The sequence below is a fragment of the Strigops habroptila genome, chromosome 4, assembly GCF_004027225.2.
Source record: "Strigops habroptila isolate Jane chromosome 4, bStrHab1.2.pri, whole genome shotgun sequence".
In the NCBI taxonomy this organism is placed as follows: Eukaryota; Metazoa; Chordata; class Aves; order Psittaciformes; family Psittacidae; genus Strigops; species Strigops habroptila.
The window spans coordinates 35829799-35853817 of record NC_046358.1 but is presented as its reverse complement, the minus strand read 5'-3'; the positions used below and the strand labels follow the sequence as shown (position 1 = coordinate 35853817).

General features: G+C 39.5%; 1 protein-coding gene across 1 annotated transcript in view; it reads left to right on the top strand.

Moving 5' to 3' along the window:
• TTLL5 (tubulin tyrosine ligase like 5) overlaps nucleotides 1–24019 on the top strand; it is a 138901-nt gene that overhangs the window by 36729 nt on the left and 78153 nt on the right. The window contains exons 14-28 of the mRNA XM_030482434.1: nucleotides 1036–1097; nucleotides 1820–1908; nucleotides 4161–4202; nucleotides 7170–7283; nucleotides 7660–7751; nucleotides 8359–8421; nucleotides 9026–9064; nucleotides 10006–10151; nucleotides 11179–11461; nucleotides 15490–15610; nucleotides 17110–17256; nucleotides 19491–19588; nucleotides 22542–22675; nucleotides 23178–23279; nucleotides 23685–23836. Coding sequence (XP_030338294.1) covers nucleotides 1036–1097; nucleotides 1820–1908; nucleotides 4161–4202; nucleotides 7170–7283; nucleotides 7660–7751; nucleotides 8359–8421; nucleotides 9026–9064; nucleotides 10006–10151; nucleotides 11179–11461; nucleotides 15490–15610; nucleotides 17110–17256; nucleotides 19491–19588; nucleotides 22542–22675; nucleotides 23178–23279; nucleotides 23685–23836 — 1684 coding nt within the window. The remainder of the gene's footprint in view (nucleotides 1–1035; nucleotides 1098–1819; nucleotides 1909–4160; nucleotides 4203–7169; nucleotides 7284–7659; nucleotides 7752–8358; nucleotides 8422–9025; nucleotides 9065–10005; nucleotides 10152–11178; nucleotides 11462–15489; nucleotides 15611–17109; nucleotides 17257–19490; nucleotides 19589–22541; nucleotides 22676–23177; nucleotides 23280–23684; nucleotides 23837–24019) is intronic.

The window sequence follows — 24019 nt, the reverse complement described above, 5'->3', positions numbered from 1 at the left end:
CAATACACTTTTGTAATAGTGTGAGTCATATTTCAGTTAGGATGGTATAAATAAGCTTGAAGTTAAATGTTCCTGGAATAGCCATATCTGACCTTCCTCTAGGCATTTTTTTTTTTTCTCCCCCTCCCTTATCCTGCATAGGTTTTTTTTTTGTTTTGTTCCCGTCTTTCCCCTCCTCCCCCTCACTGTTCATAACCCTACCTTCCACAGTACCTGTTTTGTTTTCAGGTGCATCTAGAATGTTACCACAACATTTATTTTCCTGGTTTAGTTGTTTGTGCTTACATACACACACACCAAATTATTTGCATCCTTTACTATTTAAAACTCTAACTCATATCTGCATCCTTTGTTCTGCTTTATGATTGCCATTTTCTTTATCCAAGCTTTTGGCACTTTTCTTTGTTGGCATCTATCACTGTGCCACAGAACATGGCTGATTTCTCTGCTTCCGAGGAATCAGACTTCGCCTGTCCAATCTGAACTGTATTGTAGAATAATTACTGAACATGATTTAGAACATCTCTTAACACAACATGTATTCATTGATTTTTCCACTGGATATAATTATGGATGCATCCCATCTGTACCCACTGTCTGATCTCTTCATATCTGTCACCTTCCCTAATCACTTTTTCCCATCTATTAGAACTAACGTGTCTGATTTTATAATTTTATGTGGAAAAGGCATAGGTAATTGTGGTTTTTAATAATTCTGTGACAGCATCTTCTATCTGCTCCATGAAATGTCATATAGATTCATTCAAAGAAAATGCTTCTAGCCAAGCAGAGCTAAGACAAGGTGGTACATTGCTGCATTAGAAGACTAAAGCGGTGAAAAAGGATAAATAGAAACAGATTAATCTTTACCTATTGGTGTGAAAATCACATAGTTTTCTTCCCATGTTGATTATGTCTGTGTTAAGGACCAATACAAAAAAACTGTATTGGGAGGTATCTTGGGACATTGATGCATTCCTCTCATTTAATGCCAGACAAGTAATTCCTTTTGTGCTTTGTTGCATGTGGGGATAGTGATGCTCCTTTGGACCTGAAGATCAAAGCTAGCATGCTCTCAGATATGTTTACCCTTGTAGGTGAGTGTAACAAAAAGCTCCTTCAGTCTTCCCATCATTAGAACCAATAAAAGATAGGTTTATGAGATGAATGTTATTAGCATATAATAGAGCAGAACTCTAATTAAGGAGTACAACTATATTTAGCACTGGGAAGTTATATGTGGACATTTCTGCTTCAGAATAATCTGTCTGTTTATGATGATTAGGTGGTATATGGAGTCCCTAGTTCAGTATTTGAAGATACTACTGTTTCTCTTTAGCAGATGACTTCTGTTTAGCCTCAGAAACTGTATTAATGCTTTTTTTAGGTTGAATGTGTGGGTTCTGGTTAGGCTATGTTAGAAGAGGAGTCATGATTGTGAAAAGCTACATGACTGTCTAGTGCGTAGCACCTTTTAGGCATCCCTAGTACATTTTGGTTCAGTTATTTGATGCAACTTGCCCCGATACTAAAAGAGGCAGAATTGTCATAAGGTAGCCCGCTCAGCTGTTTAGGAAACAGACCCCATCTCTACGCTGCTATTCAGTAACTTGGTTTTGAGAGAAAGCTTCAGTGTTAATCGAAAAAGTGTGATGCAGTGTACAGTTTGGGATTAAACAAAGCAAGGTGTAAAAAGGAATAGTAGTAGTTTTGGTCCTTGGACAGGAAGGTTATGTATATAAATTAACAGGAATGCTAGGTTTATATTTCAGGGTTTGCCTGACTTAAAGTTCTTACGTGGCTCCTCTGATGCCCACAGGCTTAGTCTGCCAGGATCCAGGCCAACGCTCAAGCCGGGACAATTGTTCATCTGAATCTGTCAGGAGAAATCCATATCAGAAGCTGCAGGTAAGTGAATTCAGCTAGAGCTGAGGAAGATAGCAGGGGAAGTTATTCTCATTGAAACTGGTTTACAGGTGGGAGAAAAAGTGAGTGAGTAAGGTTGTCTGGGTTTCTTGCATAGCTGCAGAAGAGACTCGGGGGATGCACCTGGGCTATGGGCTGTTCAGCCACTCCCATTTTGTGGAAGCTGGAGAGAGACTTTTTATAAGAGCAAGCAGTTATAGGGCAAGGGGTAATGTCTTTAAACTGAAAGAGGATAGATTTAGGTTAGATATAAGGAACAGATTGCCCAGTGAAGTTGTGGCTGCCCCATCCCTGGCAGTGTTCAAGGCCAGGTGGGATGAGGCTTTGAGCAACCTGGTCTAGTGGAAGGTGTCCCTGCCCATGGCAGGGGGGTTGGAAGTAAACGATCTGTAAGGTCCATTCCAACCCAAACCAATCTATGATTACATGAAAAGGTAGGGAGATCCCTATGTCGGACTTTAAAATGCATTTCTTCTCAATAAATAGGCAAACAGCGTATCTTGACACACTCTGCAGCTGATGAATATGCTCCTTTGAGGGACATGCATAATGGCTATGTAGCTCAAATTCAGTTAGGAAATGAGAAGTCATTTTTTCAGTGACAGGGTACCAATACACTGTCCACTTTGGTACAGGGAAAACTCGCAGAAATGGCAACATTTTGCTTCTTTTAAAACTCAGAGTCTTGGCTCACAGTGAGACAGGTGAATAGTTTGCAAGTTGAGATTTGAGTACAGGATGCACAGCTGAGTCCAAAGCTTCTAAGGCCGTTTTAATAGATAGGGTTTCATACAGATCCCTATGACCTTAAAGGTCCTCTTTGTGGCAGACAAAATGTATGTTAGGTAAATTAGGAACCATCCAGAAAAAGTAACCTTCTCTTTTAGAGTAATGACATATCTTTGGGATCTGATTGCGTATTTTATCTGAAAACAAAAAAACAAACCCTATGTAAGACAGTCTCAGAAAATTAAGCCATTGGGAAGCATTAGATTTTAATGTGGCTTTAAATGTTTAGACTTACTTTGCTTAAAAAAACCCCACAAATAGATGTAAGGCCTGGCCAGTTGAAGTATGCAAAGATTCATGTGACAGAATAGTGGTTATGAGATGGGATTGACTTATCTTTTGGGACAGGTGTCAGCCTTACCTATTTCACCAGTCACAGGCTGCTAATCCAGTGATAAAGTTTTATAGCATGTTTTTGGCGTGTTCTTTGCTGAATGCATTTTATCTCAGATTTTTGAATCTTTGATACTTCTGTTCCCATTCTCAGTTGCAAAGGCTACTTTGAACCTCTTGTTTTTTTTAACTGCTTCATGATGTCTTATGTTTCAGTTATTCATGTAGGGCATCTTTAATGCTGATACCAGTGTTCTTGGTCATGAGATAGTTATTCTGTTTTCTGAGTTTCACAAGACTGGACTGCAAGTTCTTTGTGCAATTTCTTTGGTTTGACCCTCTGAGCATTTCTCCCTCTAGGGAAATTAACAGTTTGGCTGTTTCCTTTGTAACTTATTGTTGATTTGGGTGGGAGCTCTTTCAATTAATCATAAGCAATAAAGAGAGTTCAACCTGTTTTGTATAGACCAACTGTAGACAAGAACTTGGCAGTTCTACAGCTAGAAATGATAGATAGGTCTCTTGAGAATCATCATTTGCTCCTCTTGGGCATTGGAGAGGAGGAAGACAGGCTGAATACTATCAAACACAAGAAAAATCTAAGCACCTATCATAATAGTTTTCTTTTGAACCTACTCCTGTCATTACATTGGTATTGCTTGCAGACCTGATGCCAGATAAATAATACAGGGTACTTTTTGACATTCTGCTGATATTTCTACACCTGTTTCTCCTTAATACATAGCTATGAAATATTTTCCTATGATAAGTCTTATCTTAGAAAAATATGAATTTTGGTCATTAGAGTTAAATTAATCCATTCTGCAGAGCTCTTCTGTGTGTTTGAAAATGATGTAAATGCCCAGATGCATTCTGCGCAGTTGAGCACATCTGAGGCTAGGATTAGTGCTGTGTTTTAGTGGGGACAGAATACATTTGTGGAGAATATGAAGAAGATTTGAACTGAGATGATTGAGGCTGTTAGCTATATCTCTGGATTTTGGTTATATCCTTTTACTTTAGGGTACTCACCACTCCTCTGCAACTTGGGCAGTGATGATAGTGTCTTGGAGAACAGGAGGTTTTTATTTCTCTTTGTGTGTCTCTTGCAGCGTCCTGTGTCTATGCAGTCGCAAACAGCAAATACTAAATTGGTAAGTACCCTTCATCCCCTTTCACCAATATAAGGGATGCATTTTGAAATATTACCTTGTACAATACTTTTGGTGCAGTTGGTCCCAAAATATATTTTTCAGTTAAGTAGCCTGGGTGGGGAGGAAGAAAAGAGGAGATGGATGGGTACTGGTGTATGCTTCCATGTGGCAAGAGCAAAGGTTGGAAAAATATTTACATCAGTTCCAAAAGCTTAAAAAAAAAGTGGGTGAAGTGTGCTGAGAGCCAAGGTCAGCTGGGTTAAATCCCTTAAAGTTTTTAAGCCTACAAGTATTTCTGAACAGCATTTTAAAGAAATTGGATATAAATGTTTAAAGATAAAGTTGTGATTCTGGTTCTGGTCATCAAATGATGAAGACAGTGGCAGCACAGTGTTTGGGATTTGATAGGTCTTTGAAAAGGAAACTGTAAAAACTGATGAGAACAGCAGCAAAGAGTAGTGTCACATCAAACGGGAGGAGGAATTTTTGTCTTGTGTACTGCAGGGGATGAAATGAGCCTGAATGATATGGATGGCACAGGTGAATCTGTATTGACAGAATTCAGGTGGCCCCATAAGAGAAGTAATTATTTTCTGTGAGACAGTCATCTGCAGAAAACTGCAAAAATTTGAGAGTGAACTGGGTCGAAATAGATAAAGATAAGAGTGATTTATTGAAGATAATGGAAAATGTAGAACTACTGTTAGCATAATTCAAACTGATCCACCTTTCTAAATGTTATATTTTGCACCCTCCTTTTGAGCCATATGGACAAATCAAGGTTAGTTTACAATTTTAAGCACCTGGCTGTGTGGGGACACAGTAGGCGTTATTTTGCTGCTAGGCTTTCGGCATGAATGTGATAGTGATGATTCTGACTTTTTTGGAGGTTTCTCAGCAGGAATGAAGGTAGAACAGATGGAATCATCTTGAGAACCTAATTCACTCTATGCGCTGCCGTTTGTCATTCTGTGGAAGTTTAGCTGAGGACAGTTTAGCTGAGATGAGAGTCTTATTGAATAATGAGGTTTCATAGAGAATAGGAAGGATCTTTGTGCCAACTGCTGTCAGTGCTTAGTATAATTAGAAGCATGATGTGGGAACCAGAGATGTTTGCAGAATTTGGAGATAAAACAAAGTGGTTGATTTATCTGTACTTCTAAAGATAAGCTGGGTCAAAGAGGGAACAAAATTCTTTGTGAAGCTGGAGACATTTCTGTGCTACAGCCAGAGAGGATTCTGTAGTGAAACACTGAGAAAAGTGTTTGTGCAGGAAGTTCAGTAAAGTTAAAGTTTTTCTCTAGCATTTTGACAGTAGTGTAGTTTGCTCTCAGGTAGGAGTCAGAGTTTTGCCAGCTGTAGGAACCACAGCTGCCAATACATAGGCATAAATTTTTTGTTTGTAATCAATGCACTCATCTCCTTTGTATTGAGACAATGGATATGATTTCATTGAGGTATTTTCTCAGTAAAGGAGATCATCTGATAGGATGAAAACTTTAGTGTAATATTATCTTTGAGCAGCAGTTCTCACATGATGATTGTTATCGTACTGTCAGGAAATGGTTTTTAAGAGGACTTTACCAAGCAGGAATTTACCGAGCAGGAGGAGACTAAAAACCTTAAAACTTAATGCCATCTACAGCATCAAGCAAACCTGTTTGACTACTGACATTTTTTTTTTCTTCTGTGAATGCTTGTGTCTTCTCATCCAGATTGTCTCATTTTCTGTAGTTTTATTTAATCAGTTTTCATTAGGCTTAACAGAGTGTTTCAGCTGGCACATGCTATATCTATTTTCTCTTTGGATCTTTCTGTTGTCAGTCATTGCAGTGTAACCCATTCTAGTGCAAGGCTTGTTGCTTTTGCAGTTGCTTCATCTGCAGATTTTGAGTAGCCATGTGCAATTTCTAATGAAACAGCTCTTACAAATAAAGGTACAGCCTGATCTTGCCATGAATTTTACTCATATCTGAACAGTATGGGATATTCCCCTGGATTTATCCAGTTTCAGGTTTCTGTCATGTTTTTATCTTCTTTCTAGGTTAAGAAGGCTCTTTCTGCATTCTTTGCTCAGTATAGCGCTAAAAGAAAATCTAGATTTTGTATAAAGTCACAAGACCTTCCTAGCTAGGCTCTTCTAATGATATTAACATTAACAGGCAGTTTATCTGAACTAGGCCTAAGACCGGCTAAAATGTGCTTAAGAACATGTTAAAGGTTTCAGTCTTGCTGGGATTTTAAGATAATCCTGTTAATTTGAAGACAGTTTGTATTCCTGTCCTTCATTAGAATTGAATAGGACTACACGTCAGGTTAAGAATGAGCTTGGAGAGACTGTCTGCAAAGTATTTTCTTATTTTTTAAATGTGCATGATCTTGCTTGCAGCTCTGTCCATTAAGTGCAAGAAGTAGCAAGTTGAGATCCAGCAGTATAGTAACAGAAGAATAACAGGTGGTGAACTGAATTTTTCACTTTTTCCCTACAACTTTGTGTCATCACTGATTTATAGTTCTGTTGTTCTAGTGTAGCAACACAACTGGAACAGAGAATCATGGTTCTGGTACCATTGAGGTGTTAATCCAAGTGTATTTGGGGCCTGTGAGTGTGAATGCTGGCTCTAGTGTCCCTTGGGTAAGGATTTTTCGGTATGAAATCCTGGCTTTGGTGCTTTTGGGTATGTTTCATGTTTTTAGGAAGGGGCCAGGGGTGTAAATATTGGCACTGCTGCCTGAATTGTGAGTCCTGCTGTGCTAAAAACTAGGAATGTGAATAGTCACACTTAGTGTGCACTGGGATGTGGACCTTTCAACAGCTGCAGTGTGGAATTGTGAATTCTGGCCGTAGTACTCTGGAGTGTAGATTCTGCTGGGAATGGGGTCCTGGAATTTGAATGTAACTTTTGTTTTTTTAAAGTAAGTTGAGAAAGGAAAAGGGAAAAACCTGGATTCATACTTTCTCTACAGCGTACCCGTCCTTTGTCTGCCAGTGATGCTGAAGTGAAAACCCTAATGCCTTCAGGCAGGGAAAAAGTAACAGGAAGGCAAGGCACCTCTGTCCTAGGTCTCTCCATGGAAGAGGTAAGGCTATTAAATCTCTCTTATTTACCTTGGCTTTCAAGCAATATGTGTGGTTATTTGCTCAGCACAGAGCAAGTGCATGTATATGAAAAACATGACAGAAGTAAAATACTTGAAATAGAACTGCTGGATTTTACTGCTGGTACTTCCCTTGCCCTCACTCATGCCAAGCATACATATGCGCTCCAAGCAGTGAGAGATTCCTTCAGAATCAAAATGCAAGATAAGATTGCTTAAGGATATCACATGTACCCAGCCCACTCCCAGGACTGCAGTAACAGTCTTGTCCTCTGAAACTCCGAGGTTTTTTTAGGGTTCATTTTTCATTATATCTATTTTGCTGGGGTGTTTTTTTTTCCTCTCTTTTTATTTGAAGATAAAAGTTCTTTGTCGAGTGAGAGAGGAGAATGAACGGAGAGGAGGCTTCATCCGGATATTCCCTACCCCATTAACATGGGAACTTTATGGGTAAGAATAAGAATATAATAGGATGACTTGGTGTTGCACTGATACTCTGTGTTGAGGGAAATTCTACGTTAGATATATGTAGATCAACCAGCTTAGCAATCGGAAAGACATATAATGCGGGTTTTGGTGGAGTTTATTTCAGTGTTGAGGATGCTTTTTTCTGCTTTTTTCCTGATCCCTTGTTTTTAACTGCTGCTGCTTTGCCTAACTGCATGTCAAGCATTGTTTCTGATGTTGCTTTTCTGTCAGAATAAAAATGTGTTTACTTCAGATAATCCATTCCTGCTATCTTCTTTTACATCCTAGAGCTGCACATACTGTGTATTGTCCTTAGGCCATAAGCTCAATATAGAGCTCATCATGTGAGTTATACTATATTACGCTTTTCTAATTTTTTCCAGTCTGTAATGTTTCTCTGTGTCTCTTGCCTCACCAGGATCTTCAGCTGAGAAGTGATAGGTCTCCTCCTTTCCTCTTTTCTGTTATGGTACAGCATATTGTCTCAATCCACTTCCGGGATATTTTTAATAGATTATTGTTTCTGTATTATGCTGCCTTTCATTGTGTTGAGCTCTATTTTGATACCTCCTGTATTTTGTTTTTCTAGATCCTTTTTAGAACACAAGACATCAATGAACTACATGCTGGCTACACATCTGTTTAAGGACAGGTAGAAAGCTTTTCTATTTGGGAAGGAAGCAGAAGGCATAAACAGCATGAAAAGGATTGATTTCTCACTTATCCAATGTTATAAACACCAACCTGTGATTTACAGGGGTGGTCATAGTTGCACATCTCTTGTGTGCCGGTGACTCTGGAGGTTTTATGTGTAGCACCTCTGAATCCAAGGGCAAAGAGAACAATACAAAAAATATTACTATAGACATGAAAGATCTTCAAGCACCTATGCTTCTTTATGAAGGGGTTATAGGTGGTCCTTGCTTACCTTTTGTTTCAAATTTAAAGTCATATTAGAGCTTGTCCTCATGTAAAGTAAGCACTTAAATTTACTTTTTTTTTTCTGCTGTATACTTTCAGAGAGGTGTCTGGAGGGTAGCTCCGAATGACACCTTCTCCGATTTCAGCCAGACAGATGAAAGCATCAGTTGTAGAAGAGCTGTTCAGATTTCCTCTTCTGGAGCTTTTTTTTTTTCTCCTTTAAGATGGACTCACAATGAGTTCTGTAAATGTGACCTTTTCATCGTACTTATGAAAGACTTTGGAGGCATTTTAATCCAGTCAGAAGGTAATTTTTGCCATTTTTCCCTTTGTAGGGGCAAGATGAAAAGAGACTTCCCCACTGGGAGATCCCGGTAAATCGCTTCGTAAATAATTCATACTTTGTAGGATTTGTTCTAAATTTAGATTTTCACAGCTTCATCTTCCAAGTCTTCGGTCAACACTTTTTCTATCTGAAATCTATCAAACTAATTTTAGAAAAGTAAATACAGTGAGCACAGGGGATCCCAGCATGTGGAGAGCTTAAGTTTTGTTGGATTGGATCATAAAATTGCTCCTTTTAGGCTTCCTACTCTGGCATTCCTACTGTATTGATAAACCTCATCATTGAGTTCTCTCAAAAGATCCTGTAATGCATGAGGGTTTTGGATTTAATATACCCGTGTATTCACTTTGCTAGATCTAAAAGATAAATGGAGCAACAGGGTTTTCCTGGGGATGTTCCCACTTACATCATGAAGAGCACTTTGCTGGATCTTTGTGCACGGGCAGAAGGTTATGTTTGTTCCCCTTAAGGAATCAGTCAGGGCTCTTTCTCCCTTGGTTTAGGCAGAACTTGTAGAAAGATTGTAATTTTTCATTTAGATTATTTTAAAATTCTTAACTCTGAGCAAACAATGAAGAACAAGCTGTTTACATAAAGGGTTTGGAAGGCTGGACTTGGATCCATGTGCTCTCTTTCCACTCTCCTCCAATGTTTTGTACTCTTCAAATTCAATTTTCCCTATTAACTGTGCCTTGAGCTGCATGGTGGACAGATGCTGCTCAATCAGGAAAGCATGACAATAGATAAGTACATTTTGAGGCTTTGAGGTGATGTTCAGTAAACTACTTGCAAGACTCCCTTCAAACATTTGCAGGCTTTAAATAGAGCAAAGTTAGACTGATCATAATTACTTCTTTCCTGTGTCAGGAAAACTGTTTCTTGAAGAAAATTAATCTAGTAAGTCTCTTTTGTCATCAGGAAAAGAAGTATAAAGGGAGATTGAGGATGTCTCTGTATTATGCTTCCCAGAGCAGGTCTTAATGGAAAGCTGGATATGAGGCTGGAAGCTGTAGACTCTCATGCTCTCTTTTATGAGAGAAAGCTTGTTTCACTGGAGTTACGGAAGCGCCAGCGATGCAATGGCAAGTCTAAAGCAGCACAGACAGGATCATCAGGTATGCATGGCTAAGTCTTAGATGAGCAGCTAGTCAAAACCAAATAAGCAAGGACTTTTTCATTTGAAATGTGTGTGAATGGGGTTGTTCTGGCCTCTGTAGTCGCTAAAGGGTTTCACAGGTTGAAGTTAGTAGTTTTCATGTCAAGTGTTAGTGGTTTTCACTTCATTCCTCTTACGAGCTTCATGCCTTCTTAATGCCTAGAATTTCATTCCCACCATTCCACATGCCCATATAAATGACTGAAGATAATCAATATTTTCTTGAAGATGAGCTTGCAGTTGAATTTTTGGTTACAACAAATCAACAGTATGTGTGCCTTTATAGTCCTCCACCTTTTCAGAGAAAGATGAAAACGTGGGACCTTCCAGGCTGGTTCTCCTACACAGCAGTGTCTCTAAGCTGTTGGAAAGAGAAAAATCTTTCTTATCCAAGCTGACATGGGAAAAACTTAAAACGGTACAGAGGTGAATGATCCTCACAAGTGGCTCTTCCTGAAGCCATTATCTAAACTCTTTCTAGTAGCTATGTGATACTGACTGCAATGGGAGAGATTGTATGTTATAAAATTATTTTGGTGCTATGTTAATGTATGTGATCTTTAGTCGCACATGGGAAAGTTTTACATTTCATAGCTTTGTTTTTTTTGACACACAAAATTACAAAAATTAGTATATACATCAAGTATGAGTGTCTATGTCGATACACACATAAGAATCAGTATAAAACATAGACAAATGCCTTTGTTTCTTTGATTATTTTTTTTTCGTTTGTAAATTTAAGAAAAGACTTGTGGTATGTCTTCCCTGATATTGTGAAAAGGGGCTTCTCAACTCTTTGATACGCAAGCGGAAAGACAGAATGATAAAGGGCAGCGATACTTAACGTGCTATTCTAAAATAGTGGTGGTCTGTCCTTCTAGCAGGAAAGAGTTTAGAGGTAAACCAAAGGGTATAAATAGCAGGATAGGCTTCCCAACTTCTTACTTTTTTCTTAATCAGCATAGGTGATTTCTCTTCTACTACAGGGACATCAGAACCAATGAAGTTGTCCCTCAAGTCAGGCACAGAATGTGAGGAAGAAGAGGAGGTAGATACAGATGAAGATGAGCTAGATAGAACTGCTGGCTCTGTTTTGGACACTGAGGTGAAAAGTAAGCCAAAGCTCTCTGACTTGGTGAAAACTACTAGTAAGGAGAGGTTGCCAAAAAAACTTGACAAAAAACCTGGAGATGGAGGAGAGCTGTTTCCTCAAAAAACAAACATTCAGATCAACTTGCTGCAGATTCTTCGAAAGCAAGGAAATCTGAGGTGAGAGGCACATTGCCTTGAATTTTGACTTGCAGCTAATATTGGTTAAAATACGGGGGATGTACACTTAGTGCCACATTATGAATGAGTGTGAATTGATAAATGGACCCTAGAGAAAGGGGTCTGGATTTTTGTCTAACTGTGGGCTGCCTTAACTAGTTGGCAGAGAAGGGAGATTAGTTGCAAAGACTGACAGTTTACCTGTTGGATCAGTATAATGTATAAGCCATAGTTACCTTTGCTATTCTTTAATTTGGTGATGCAAGCTGTTCTTTGGTCAAATCAGGCTTCTTAAATGCCTCTCTGTCGTAATGCAAGATGCTATTGAATTCTAAAATTCATCTTTCTTTCTTTGCATTTACAAAGAAGTGGGTATAAACATAAGTTAAACTGTCCAAGAAATGTTGGGTGGGAATACCTCAGTGCTGCCTCTCCATAACATTAGTTGTCTCATTTTTGTGCTCTTATTTATGGTGATAGCATTTTTACCTCTGATAAAAGTCTTTGCTCAAGGTCATCACCTCCTGAGAGCAAGGTAGGAGGTCATGTGAGAATGACAAGTTACTGAAGCATCTTATTGCCTGCTGTTGAGTATGGCAGTGTGGAACAGATTATGTTCTGATGTATGGCTCTGGTGCTTGAAAAAAAGAGAAGTGCTGGAGGAGATTCTATAGGATAACACCAGCCAGGGTCTTACTAGATGTTTGGAAGGATGATCCTCCCCCTAAATATGGATAGTAAAACTATCTATTTGCAGGTGGACAAGAAGGGCAAAAGAAAAGAGTGATAATATATAATCTGTATAGGAGGATTTTATATCTTGTAGATGAGAAGCAGCATTGTTTTTTGTGAAAAGTGCCCAAAGGTAGGGAGAATGATTGTTGCTTGTTTTTCTTTCTTAGTTTAGTTTCTGAGAGGATTTATGAATTTTCAAATGGATTTTGGGATTGTTCTGATGTCTTCTTGTGACAAGGACATTTGCTGTTGTGACAGGGAAGATTCTTAAACCTGTTTTGAGGATGAACATAGCAATGCTGTCATCTACGTATATATAGAACTGACTTATGCCAAGAATGTAAGCTCTCTCTGGTGTTCCTGGCAGAATCTTGCGCAGGACCCAGTACTGTTGGGATTCCCCACAGAAGTGTGTAAGGCTTCTGGTGACCTCATGTTCCAGGATTGTGCTTGGCTTGGTCCATCTGATCTGTCATTGATGAAAGCTTTGCTTGCGGGGTCAACAGGTAGAGGAGCTGAAGTAATGAAATTTTCATCCAAAAGAAATCAGGCCTGTTCCAGTCAGTTTTTGTAAGTGATAGGACTTCTCTCACTCCTTTAGTCAGCCTGATGAGGCAATTTCTCTGCCTTCCATACACTGGGTGTTACTGGTGAAGAGGTAACAGTTGAATGAAACATGTTCCCCTAACCATGCCATTCCCAGGGAAGTAAAATTAAAAGGGAGTTACTCAGGTTTCAAAATTCTACGCACCAAAGGAGAGGCAGTGTTACACAAGGACCTTCTTCATCAAATCATAGAATAGTTAGGGTTGTAAAAGGATCTTAAGATCATCTAGTTCCAGCCCCCCTGCCATGGGCAGGGACACCTGACACTAGACCATGTTGCTCAAGGCTCTGTCCAACCTGGCCTTGAACACTGCCAGGATGGAGCATTTACCACTTCTTTGGGCAACCCATTCCAGTGCCTCACCACCCTCACAGTAAAGAACTTCTTCCTTATAGCTAACCTGAACTTCCCCCATTTCCCATTTTGTAATCACAGAAGTATTAGGTGCAGGCAAAGAACTGTATTACTGTGCTAATGTTGATAATGGGGTCCTTAATTCTTACCAGCACAAATCTTGAACTCTTGGTCACAAGATGTTTGAGTTACAGGTTGTTGTGGTGTAAACCAAGCTGGTAACTAAGTCCCATGCAGCTGCTCGCTCATCCTTCTCACCCTTTGGGCCTGGCATGGTCTTCCAGAAGTATCAAAAGCTAATGATTAAGCAGATGCATGGATACTTTTAATGTATTTTATTTTAGTTTTAATTTCAACTCTTACCTAGATTGATGCATTGGCCTCTATAAATGTTACTATGTTGTATGTTACTATGTAACATTGTAACAAAGTGTTCATTAAATTTACAGACATATAAAACAGGAAGACAATTTGTGGACTGAGTTTTTAATAAAATTTCAGGCACATGTGTACCTGGAGTCCTGAGGACCATATAAGTATCTGAGAATATTTCTAAGGTGCAGAGAAGAAATAGAGAAAAAATGGTGAGGTTCCTCAGGAATTGGTCTGAGGCTGATTTTAATAAGCAGTTCAAGAATGACATAAAATGTAGAGATGTCCTAATTTAATTTGCTGATGGAAAAGACTTGGAAGTTATTACCATGAGAGAAAAGTAGTGGAATAAACATGGAAGAAGCTGGATGAACTTGAGAATAGGAATAATATAGCTAGGATAAAATTCAGTAGCACAAAGTCTAAGGGCATGCTTTTAAGAACTAATAATTCACAGCAGAAATTCTATCAACTGGGTGTTCATCAACTGGAAATTAATTATAAGGAAATATATCTTACATGCTTGTTGATCACAGGAGGTTTGCGAAGCTCTAGCTCACGTATGCATGAAAGCACCAAATGTGGTCTAGGGTTTATCACTTGAGATACTTCTGAGATTTCATGTGTAATATTGTATACACCTGCTATCACCTGTGTTCATGGAAGGTAAATTGTGACTGGACAGGTGGAGATTGGCTGCTAGTCTTATGTCACCAGTGTGGGTGCTTTGTTAGAAGACACTGAAAGATGTGGATAGTTCACACTAGTAAAATGAGAACTAAGGAAGAATGTAATTGCTAATTAATACATTCAAGGTAGGAGACCCATCAGGGATGAAATTATTTAAGATACAGGACAATGTTGGAGAAAGAAAAAGCAAATATAAACTGCTCATGAGGGAAGTTAGGCTGGATGGTAAAGGAAGGTTCCTAATTATTAAAACAGTAAGGTCTGGAATAGTATTGTAGGAAAGTAATGGGTTTAAAACTCTATTAAGATGAAACCTGATAATTTACAGAGATTAGGACATTGCCTGTGATGGAAGAGTAGCTGACACTAAAGCCCATTTACTTCTACATTCTTATGAAAAGGGAAGGAGAAATTATGTTTGCAATTCAAGGGGCAGCTGGTAGTGACTATGGGGAAAACTATGACGAAGAGTGGAGACTGGGAGAGCAAAATGTTGAAGGAGAGGGTTTAGGCCAGGATGAGAATGAACAGAATTAGGCAAAGCTTTCGGCGGTTGGAAAAGTTGATGCGTACGCTAAAGTGACTACCATTGTGAGGGACTGAGAAGCAATGTGTCCCTCCCAGTCCTACCCCAGTGAAGTCTCCTCAGTTCACACTCATAGCTTCCTAACATGTTCAGCCAGCTGCACAGCAGATTTTGCTGATGTTCTTTCATTCTTCAGTGGTGCCTTGCTCAATGAAATTTGGCTCATGTCCTTGCACCAGCAGGGAAGAGCTCACTTTCACAGATTTAATTCCTTCATTTCCAATGGGAATTGCAGGGTCTTTGTTATAACTCTGGCACCAGTACCAAGCCCTTCATTTGTTTTATGGTTTGTTGTTGTGGTGTTCAGAATGCTTGCGAAGACAGAGGCCCAAGAGATTCTTGAATTTGGTTTAAAAATACACAGTTCTGCTGATGTTCACATTGTTGGCTTTTGGAGGAGAGTAGCTAAGGCTGTGAGAAGCAAGGAGACCATTCGATTTTTAGAGATGATCTTGGAGAGCATCTGTGGTCTTTTGTATATCCTGCAATACCTACTCCAGCTTGGTAAGCTGAAGGACTTGAAAACACTGGCAGGGTGAAAAGGTCCTCTTTCCTTTGAGCTTCAACATTTGTACACCTAGGAGGTCCTTGCTGACCATACTTTGGTCCGTAAGCTGTATTTGACTGCTATAACTCTTTCCATTACTACTCTGAAGATAGCTGACTGATTCTTTTGGTCCACAGCAAAGTCCAAGCTCGCAGGGCTTTCTCTGCCTATCTACAGCACGTTCAGTTGCGGCTGATGAAGGAGGCTGGTGACCAGATCCAGAATTCTGCCTGGACTGCCAAAGAAGATGAGCAAATGGTAAGAAGCTTTATGTTGGCCAGACTGAGAAGCCAAGGTGTAATCTGCCATGAGAGTTTTGATGTCTGTTCCATCCTTGGAAGAGCTTAAGTCCAACTGATATTATAGTTGGCTATTGTAGTCCAGCTGCCAGTGCTGTATTCTTTATATGCAGACAAGTTAGGCTGCTGACTGACATCTGAGCACCAGCGAGAGTAGACAGCTCTTAATGATTAGAGTGTGGTTCATATTCAAGCTGCTCAGATCTTTCATTGGTTCTTGTTCACTGATCTCTGAGCTTACTGGCTTTTGAATTCCTCTCTCTAAGATTCTTTAAGACAGCTTGGCAGTGTCTGGTTTCTGTTGCATTAAAGTATACATCTACTCAAATAGAACAGATAGATACCCACTTAAGCTTTTTCTCCTGTGTCCTGTTTTACCCTTTGCCAGCATCTGTGCCTAGGAATCTTCTTTGTATTTGAGATAGAGGAAAAGAAAAAGAAAAAAGTCAAAACCACTGAGGAGAAAAAGTTACTTTCTAGCATAGATGTTTTTATTTGCATATTTATTTATTATCTATTTAAAAAAATGTGATTAATTTTTCTAGGCCGTATTTTAAGGCCCTATATTTTATGTATATACATTTTAAAGAGTGCAGCAAGCTCAGATCTCCTCACAAACCTTCTTAAAACAGCTTTGTACAATAGGCTCTTGAGCTTTCTTGCTGAATACATGTTGCAGGGAAAGAGCCAGTGCAGTTCAAAGATAAAATTGTGTGTCAAGAATAATCAGTTGACTCAGTGGAAAATGTTACCCCTGCTCTTTCCAAGTGGAAATTAAAACTGGGTTTTTGAGAGTCACTTTGTCTGCTGTACTGTGAAAAATAATGTTTAAAATAACAGATCAAACCAGCCTGGAGTAATGGCAATGAGAGGCGAGCTGTGAAATCCAATAGTTTGGCTGTGAGGCTGCTCATTTATGCATTAGCAGACCTCCTAACCAAAAGCAAATCCAGAGGGGAGACAGAAAGGGTTCAAAACACCCACAGGATGCATCAGACAGACATGGTGGGGGATTGGAATTACATGGCTATAGATGTAGTCATCTGCTGCTGTGGAGAGACTGTGGCAATAGTATGCATACATGAAAAGTGATGAAATGGGGCTTAGATCACTGTAATGGAGATATCTGACCAAGATCCCCTTTCCTGTGATAGCACTGAGGGTTTTATATCAGTGCGCTTCATCACAGGCTTTCTTTAACACATTGCAGATTGTTTTTTGGAAATGTTCTCCTAAGGTATTGGACTTTACAGGTGATTCTTTGTTGTTACTGCTTTTTGCTGCTTGGTTTCTGTTTTCATCTGCCATGCTTTTCAGACGAACACTCCTCAAGTGTTCTCATTTTCTCAGGACCGTGTGTTTAGTTCTTGCCAATCAGTAGCTGCCGTAATACCTCTGTTCTCCTCTCACCACATCTCGCAGCTGGTCCATTGTTAATGCCATCTCTCTTGCTTGCAGGAGCTTGTGGTACACTTCCTGAGGCGAGCTGCCAGCAATCTTCAACAGTCCTTGAAGATGCTGCTCCCCAGCCGTCATTTAGGACTAAATGATCGTCGTCGCGTCCTGGCTTACCAGCTGGGCAAGTTCATAATCTGTTATAACAAGGTGACTAATTCTTTCTTATTTCTTCTTTTGGTAGCTCTTTTGGTTTCTGTTCTAGAGTATCTTGTGCTGGCTGCTGTCATAGTCAAGACAGCAGGCTGTTTTAAAGGCTCTGTTGTGTAATTTACATGGTTTGTTTGCAGTTGTGCATCCAGTAATGGTAGTTTGTCTGTTCAAATTGTCAGAGAGACAACAGTATTACTGAATTGTATGTGCAGTCTGGTCATCATGTGCATAAAAGTAAGAAGAAGTGTTGAAGTGGAATTTAATTGGCAGTTTGCTTTTTCTCTTTGGCTTGTCTTCAATTCTAGTGTTTTGTAATGTCTTCCCATTTCTCCCTGGTTTTATGGTGCTTCTTTAGAGATAATTTTTCTTATGTAGAACAATATGAAATATGTATTTTACTGTTTGTTTGGTATACTGAGGGACTGCTACCTATCTGCAGTATGGGACTCTGCATGCTCAGTAATAAGAAGTAGGTCCTAATTTAAAAAATTTTCACCTCTTTAGATGTAGAAGATGCTGTTCTTAGCATAGTGGTATCATGCTAATCCTTGTTTTGCAAGAACAGCTTCCCCTTTCCTTTGCCCCCTAACATTTCTTTACTGTTGGAACAAGGGTAGTTTAAATTTTGGTTTCAGAGACTGCTGTGTACATAGGCTTCTGAGCTCCTTCTCATTAGCAGAGGATGTTCACTTACATTACCTTGTCAGAACTGACATCTAGTAACTTGATCTGTCAAAGCAAGGTTGGTATTGAACTAAATCTGTTCCAAGGAGTGTCTTGTATGCCTAATGCTCACTGAAATACTGTGTTAGGAGTAACCACAAAACGCTTGGGTGGCTCTGTGGTGAGTGAAGAATGCAGCTGCTTTGGATATAATTTCCACTCAAATTATATTAAAACATTAGGATTTTCTGCTAACTCTTAAGTAAATTCACAAAATAAAGCTAACTGGTAATAAATCAGTGCATAAACATATTTTCTCAGTTAAAACAAGTGAGAACAGATCACTTGAGGTTTTACGATGTACATGTTCAAGCCATTGAGGGACTCTTTGGCTATGAGGGTTTTTTTTGGTGTCTGATTCCAACATATAGACTTCTTTCACTGACTTGTAACTTCAGATTTAGTAGGGACTTCTACTAGTCATTATGTATCTTCTGTAATGGCACAGAATCAAAAACACTACCTCCAGCAAGCTAAGTAAAACAGATCACATATTGTCCAGACTTCTACTTAAGTAGTGAAGGGTAGAACCATGTCCCAGAGTGGCTTTTTCTTCCCCCTCCTGAATTACCTTTCAAAAGATTTATCTGACCCTTTCGTCCTGGGAATGCTCAGAGTAGCAGTAGGAAGTAATAAAGTAGAGGTGAAGTCTGGTCAGATGAAGCTCGTGTGCTAGTATTGGTATTTCAGACAGGCTTGTAGGGTTTTTTTATTTTAATTAACAAACATGTTAGTATTAATACAATTGCTTGTGTCAGCAAGTTCCACTGGTGTGAAATAGAAAGATCACTTATATCTATCTGAGAGCTTACACACAAAGGCTCACCATCTTTTATTCTAGTATATTTTAGTGTATAAATGCATATTTGCCACAGGCTGAACTGTTTTACTTTCTTTGCTTCTGCTAAAGCAGTTTATTTTTGATGTGTAGATAAACCCTTGGCAATTTGCTGCATGGCAAGAGAAATTAACTCTAGAGGAGAGCTCCTAGTTTACAGTAGGAAATATGGATGCCCTCAGCAGCCCTACTTGATTGAGTTTCTTCTAGTATAATTTTGTGGGGTTTGTCCTTCTTTCTGAATATCTCCTTTTGGGATAGATGCTCAAATAAAAGCTATTTTGACAAACTCTATTTATGACAGAAACAACAAAACTAGAAAGATTTTTTGGTTTTCCCTCCGTATTTCCTTATGTCCCAGCAAAGACTATATTTGAAGAAGCAGCACATATTTGTGAAGACTACTCTCTTCTCAGCAAATCAATTCTAATGAATTATATCAGGTGGAGGAATGAAGAGTTCAGTGTATGCTTAGCATGCTGTCTCTCGGGCTCTCTATATTTATCCATTCTGTTGCCCACACTGAAATACTTAAAATTTGGCTCTTCGGAGTTGATATTCTTTTGTCTTAGATGCCATGGAATTGGGTTTTTGTCTTCTCTGAGCTGCAGCTGTGCATGGAACATAAAGTAACTACATAGAGACACTTACTGATACTACTTATTAACAGGAAACAGAGCAGATGGTTCAGAAGCAATCAAAAAAGAAACAGGAAGAGGAGCAGGGAGTGAATCCTGAACTTTTTCAGAACTTCATTAGCAAAGCAAGGTAGGAATGGATTTTACTCTTTTTAATAAAGGATCTCCCAGCCCTGATGGTGATGGGGTTGTTCTAAAGATGATCTGATTGATCTAAAGAGTTCTAAATACCTTTATTGACCATAGCACCTCCTTCTGCTCTTGCTGGGGACAGAGAACTTGTCTTCTATCTTTTCTTCCAGCAACCAAACACTTGAAGCATCAGCATCTGGTGCTTAGAGAAGGACATACAATAGATGTTTTGACCATTAAGAAGATTACCAAAGGGCAGCAGTGGTTGCCCTAGTCTGTAAATTTCAAACTGATGCTGGTGAGCTAATGGTCTCCTTTCCTGTGATGCTGGAGCAAATGTGGAGTTATTTTGGAAGGAGAATGAAACTAGAGCTGCTGCTCAGATGGCCTTGAGCTGCTGTGGTTGAACAGTTGTTGTGGCTCTAGCTCTCAAGTTTCTGCTCTCAGAAACAAATCTCATGCTTGCTGCCTATCTTCAGAAACTCTCCAGGTCTGGACTTGGATGAGGAAGGAAGGGAGTTATACTCCCTGTCTTCATCCTAGCCGCTTATTTGGCCTGCTAAGGCAGTTCAGTGCAAGCAGTTACTTTCATAATGAAAAACTAGCATTTTCAAATGTGCATGCTTTGAACTTTATGTGCCTTAAACTTACAAGGGTCTAATAGGAAAGGTATTTTGAAAATAGATAAATACTCTTCATGGCCTATAGCATTTTATGAAAAATAATGGTATTATGGCTATCTAACTATGGAGAGCTCTGAAATTATTCAGTGAACTGGAATTATGCCCTCAAAGTTTCTGATTCTTGAGCACAAAACCTGATTGATTGATAGATTTTGACGGCTTTATTTGACCTATATATGACATGCCTGTATGGGCAAGCACCCCTGTCAGTATGTGGACAGGTAGAGTTCACCTGCCTTTTTAACACCCTTCTGTCTTCTCTGGGAAGGTTGGCAGTCACTGCTTCTTTTTCATGATCAGTTATGAAACTGTATTTTCTTTTTCTCTGTTTGGATAGCACTCTTAGCGACTGATTAGAAGTGGGTTATAGCTGAGGCTTTTTAACTAAGTTCAGGAGGCTTTATAGTCTCTTTTGATACTACATTCTCATGAAAACAATTAATTTTACATTTTAATATAATTCATGGAGTTATTACTGCAACAGATTTACAGGCTCCAAGAAAAATCTCACTGCTTTTCAGATAGTTCTGTAAAAGAATGATAGTCAGGATATCTGACTACCATATACCATAGCATCTAATCCTGTCACAAGAAATGCAGGTTACGTGGGCCCATGGCATGCTTTTGGTTCTCTGACATCTTTGGCCACTAAAATGGCTGTTGCATCCTAGATCAGGTCATTTTGCTTTTTGCAAGAAATGCTAAGATATGCCTGTTTGGGGCAGAACTGTATGTTCTTCTGTTTCTGTTACTGGCTACCATACCATCATGGCCTGATGCACAGTTTAGGCTGGGGCTGGAGATTTTTGCTGGATCATCTGCCTGTGTGATAAAGAACAGCAAAAGCCAGTTTGCCAATGATCAGACAATTTCTAGTGATGATCTTTCATCTTTCTGCTTCTCCTGAGATGTCAGGTATGTTTGAAAATTCTGATAATGTGATGCTACTTTGCGCTGTGCTTGAAGCTTAAGTCAGTGAGCTAATCATTCGGAGCCAAGCAAAGGGTATAGGTTTTCTGAGTAGCTGTTCTGCCGTACAGTGAATGCGACACTGGAGAAAACGTGTAATAAATGTTGCCACTTAATAATTGGGGTTGTCTCATGGGCTTTCTAACTTCGATATCCCATGGATAGCATTGTGTTTAGTTATACACATGCTACAACCATTGCACCTAAACATCCTCAGTGCAATGCAGAAGTATATACTTATACTGGTAAATTCACTTAAAAGCTTAAAGCACCTTTCCACCAACAACTCTTATTCTTACATTTCCTCTTCACCTTTATTCTCATTGGTCTGGGAGAACAGGTGAACTTTGCAGCATACCCTGGAGGTCTAAACTCTGTTGGGATGTGTAGCATGTTCCAGCTTTAGATTGCTTTTACCAAAGCTCAGGCTAGCTAAGACTAGTACAAGTGTGATGTGCAGAAGACATTTTGAAGGATTACAACTGCTGCTATGCTAGTTTATATTCCTGTGTTATGTTTTCTTGTATTGTTACTGGCACTATACTTCTTGCTTTTGGTGTTTGCTCTGCTATACACCCACTCACTAATTCTGAGCAGTACTGTAAAGCAAAAGGAAAGCATATTAGATATCAAAACAATCAGAATTACAGCTTGCACAAGCTGTAATATGAATGGCCAAGTAGCTGATACCGGCTTGGGACCAATAGGCACTTAGGACTTTGGAGCAGTTAAACTTTTTTGTTCTAAAGAAAGTGAGAAATGTATGGTAGTTCTGTGAGCTTCATGAAAAAATTGACTGTTCTGTTTGTTTGTCCTGCAGTTTTGGCTAATTAACAAGCTCTTTCCTCTTCTTTCCTCTTTTCCCCCCACTGCTGAATTAAAACTACTAATGATGACTATAAAACAGAGACTGAGCTGAGTTCTGTCATGAAAAAGATAGCTGCTTGTTCTAGAGAGCACCTGGAGAAGACTCACAAATTCAGCTGTGAACCAAACTCCAAAAATGTGTTTGGAGTTTTCACTTGCTCTTTATTTATCCTGGGAAGGCTCCTGGGTGCCTCAGTTTTTCTGTTGCATAAGGAATATGGCATTTCAGTGGGAATCTCGGGTTTAACTAAGCCATGTTCCTGTCTTTCTGCTCTTACCCTGCTGAACTGAGCAAATTATTAACTTGTTTGGCCTCACCTTTTTTCCTACTCCCCTTTTCAGTCTCTTTATTGTTCCTTGCCTTTGATTGTTATGTGAATGCAGGAAAGCTTAGAATCCTCACTTCTATCCATTCTTGTCTCCTTATTATAGTGAAAGTGACCTGGCGGAAGTGCTGACCTTTTACACACAGAAGAACAGGTCAGCAAATGTCTTCCTAGGAAAAAGCTCCGCAAGCACAAAATGTGGCAACACCAGTAATGAGTCAGAGAAACAGCCTCAAGAGGGTAAGTTTTGCAGGCAGTTCTGAGATGGCATTGCCCAGGCAAATCCACTTTAACTTCAGTCTATGCATAGAAGTGAAGTGGGATGAATCTGGAATAGCATTTATAAGGAGCTAGATATAGTGGGTCATGACTGAAACAATAATGTGGAAACTGAAGGCACTGAGATTTGAAATGAGCGGAGAATCCCAAAATCAAAGTAAGGGATGAGAGAAATCAAGGCCGATTAATTTTTGCTGCCTACAGTGAGCGTCCCCATTGGAGGGCAGAGTCTGTATATTTGAGCCTAATAAAGTGTTCCATGGAAGGGTATGCAGTGCCAGCCATACATATTCAGTAGTCCATGCTACTGTACATGACAGCATAATTGTGATCAATGAAGTTGCATGGTCTACAGTAAATATTAGCAAGAAAATCCATTGTAACAAGGTTTTAAATTCTGCAGTCCTGTTGTAATGATATCAGTTTGCATTGTTCTACTTACTAACTTCTTGATTTTTTCTAGAGCATCCTGAGGTGGTGAAAAAAATAAAAGGTGATCAGTCCAAAACTTCAGTTGCAGATCTACTTGCAGAAGGAGCATTAAAAGGCTGTAAACCCAAAGAAGGTAAATCAACCTGTAAAGTGAACTGGCTGAAATCAGTAAAAAAATAATTAATGCATATACTGTTTTAAACAAAGGTTGGAACCTTTGGGTTCCTCCTGAGGGATTCAAATGCCCAATTTTGGGGAGGATTCTGCAGGGTTGGGTTTTTTTTTTAACCCAAGAGAAGGTACTGTAGAGCCATCAGTTTGAAAGTGTTAGCTGCTCTACTGTGGGGGAAGATCAAGATACGTAACAAGCTTCGGAAGAGGATATTCATCATGTAGAGCCTCTTCTTGTCTTTGCCAGTAGATGAGGTCATATTGGCTTCCGTGTGTCTGGGTAGAGGCATCTTTGGTGTGTTGATATTATCCAAAGGACCTGAAAAGCAGCTTTTTCTCATCTAGTGTGCTCATTATCTTTGTGTAGTTTCAGAAGGACCCATCTTCTCCTTAAACCCTGAAGTGAAATTACCTCGGTGCAGCCCTTCTGGTGCTTCTTCCTCTACTTATGGTGCCACATTCCAGAGAAGTACCAGTTCCTGGACACCTTCTCAGCCTTCAGCATCTGAAAAATCACAGGTACCTGGTCACCGTTGCCAGCTCCTCCAGCTGGTCCCAGGCCCCTTCCCCACTACCATCCCTGCAGAGCACAGCTCTTGACAGCTCTTCTGTCTTCATGAACCCAGTGTCCAGTGAGGCTTCTAGCCTTGCAGGGTTACATTGTTGTCGTTCTGGTAGATACACTGTTGGCCCATTCTCATC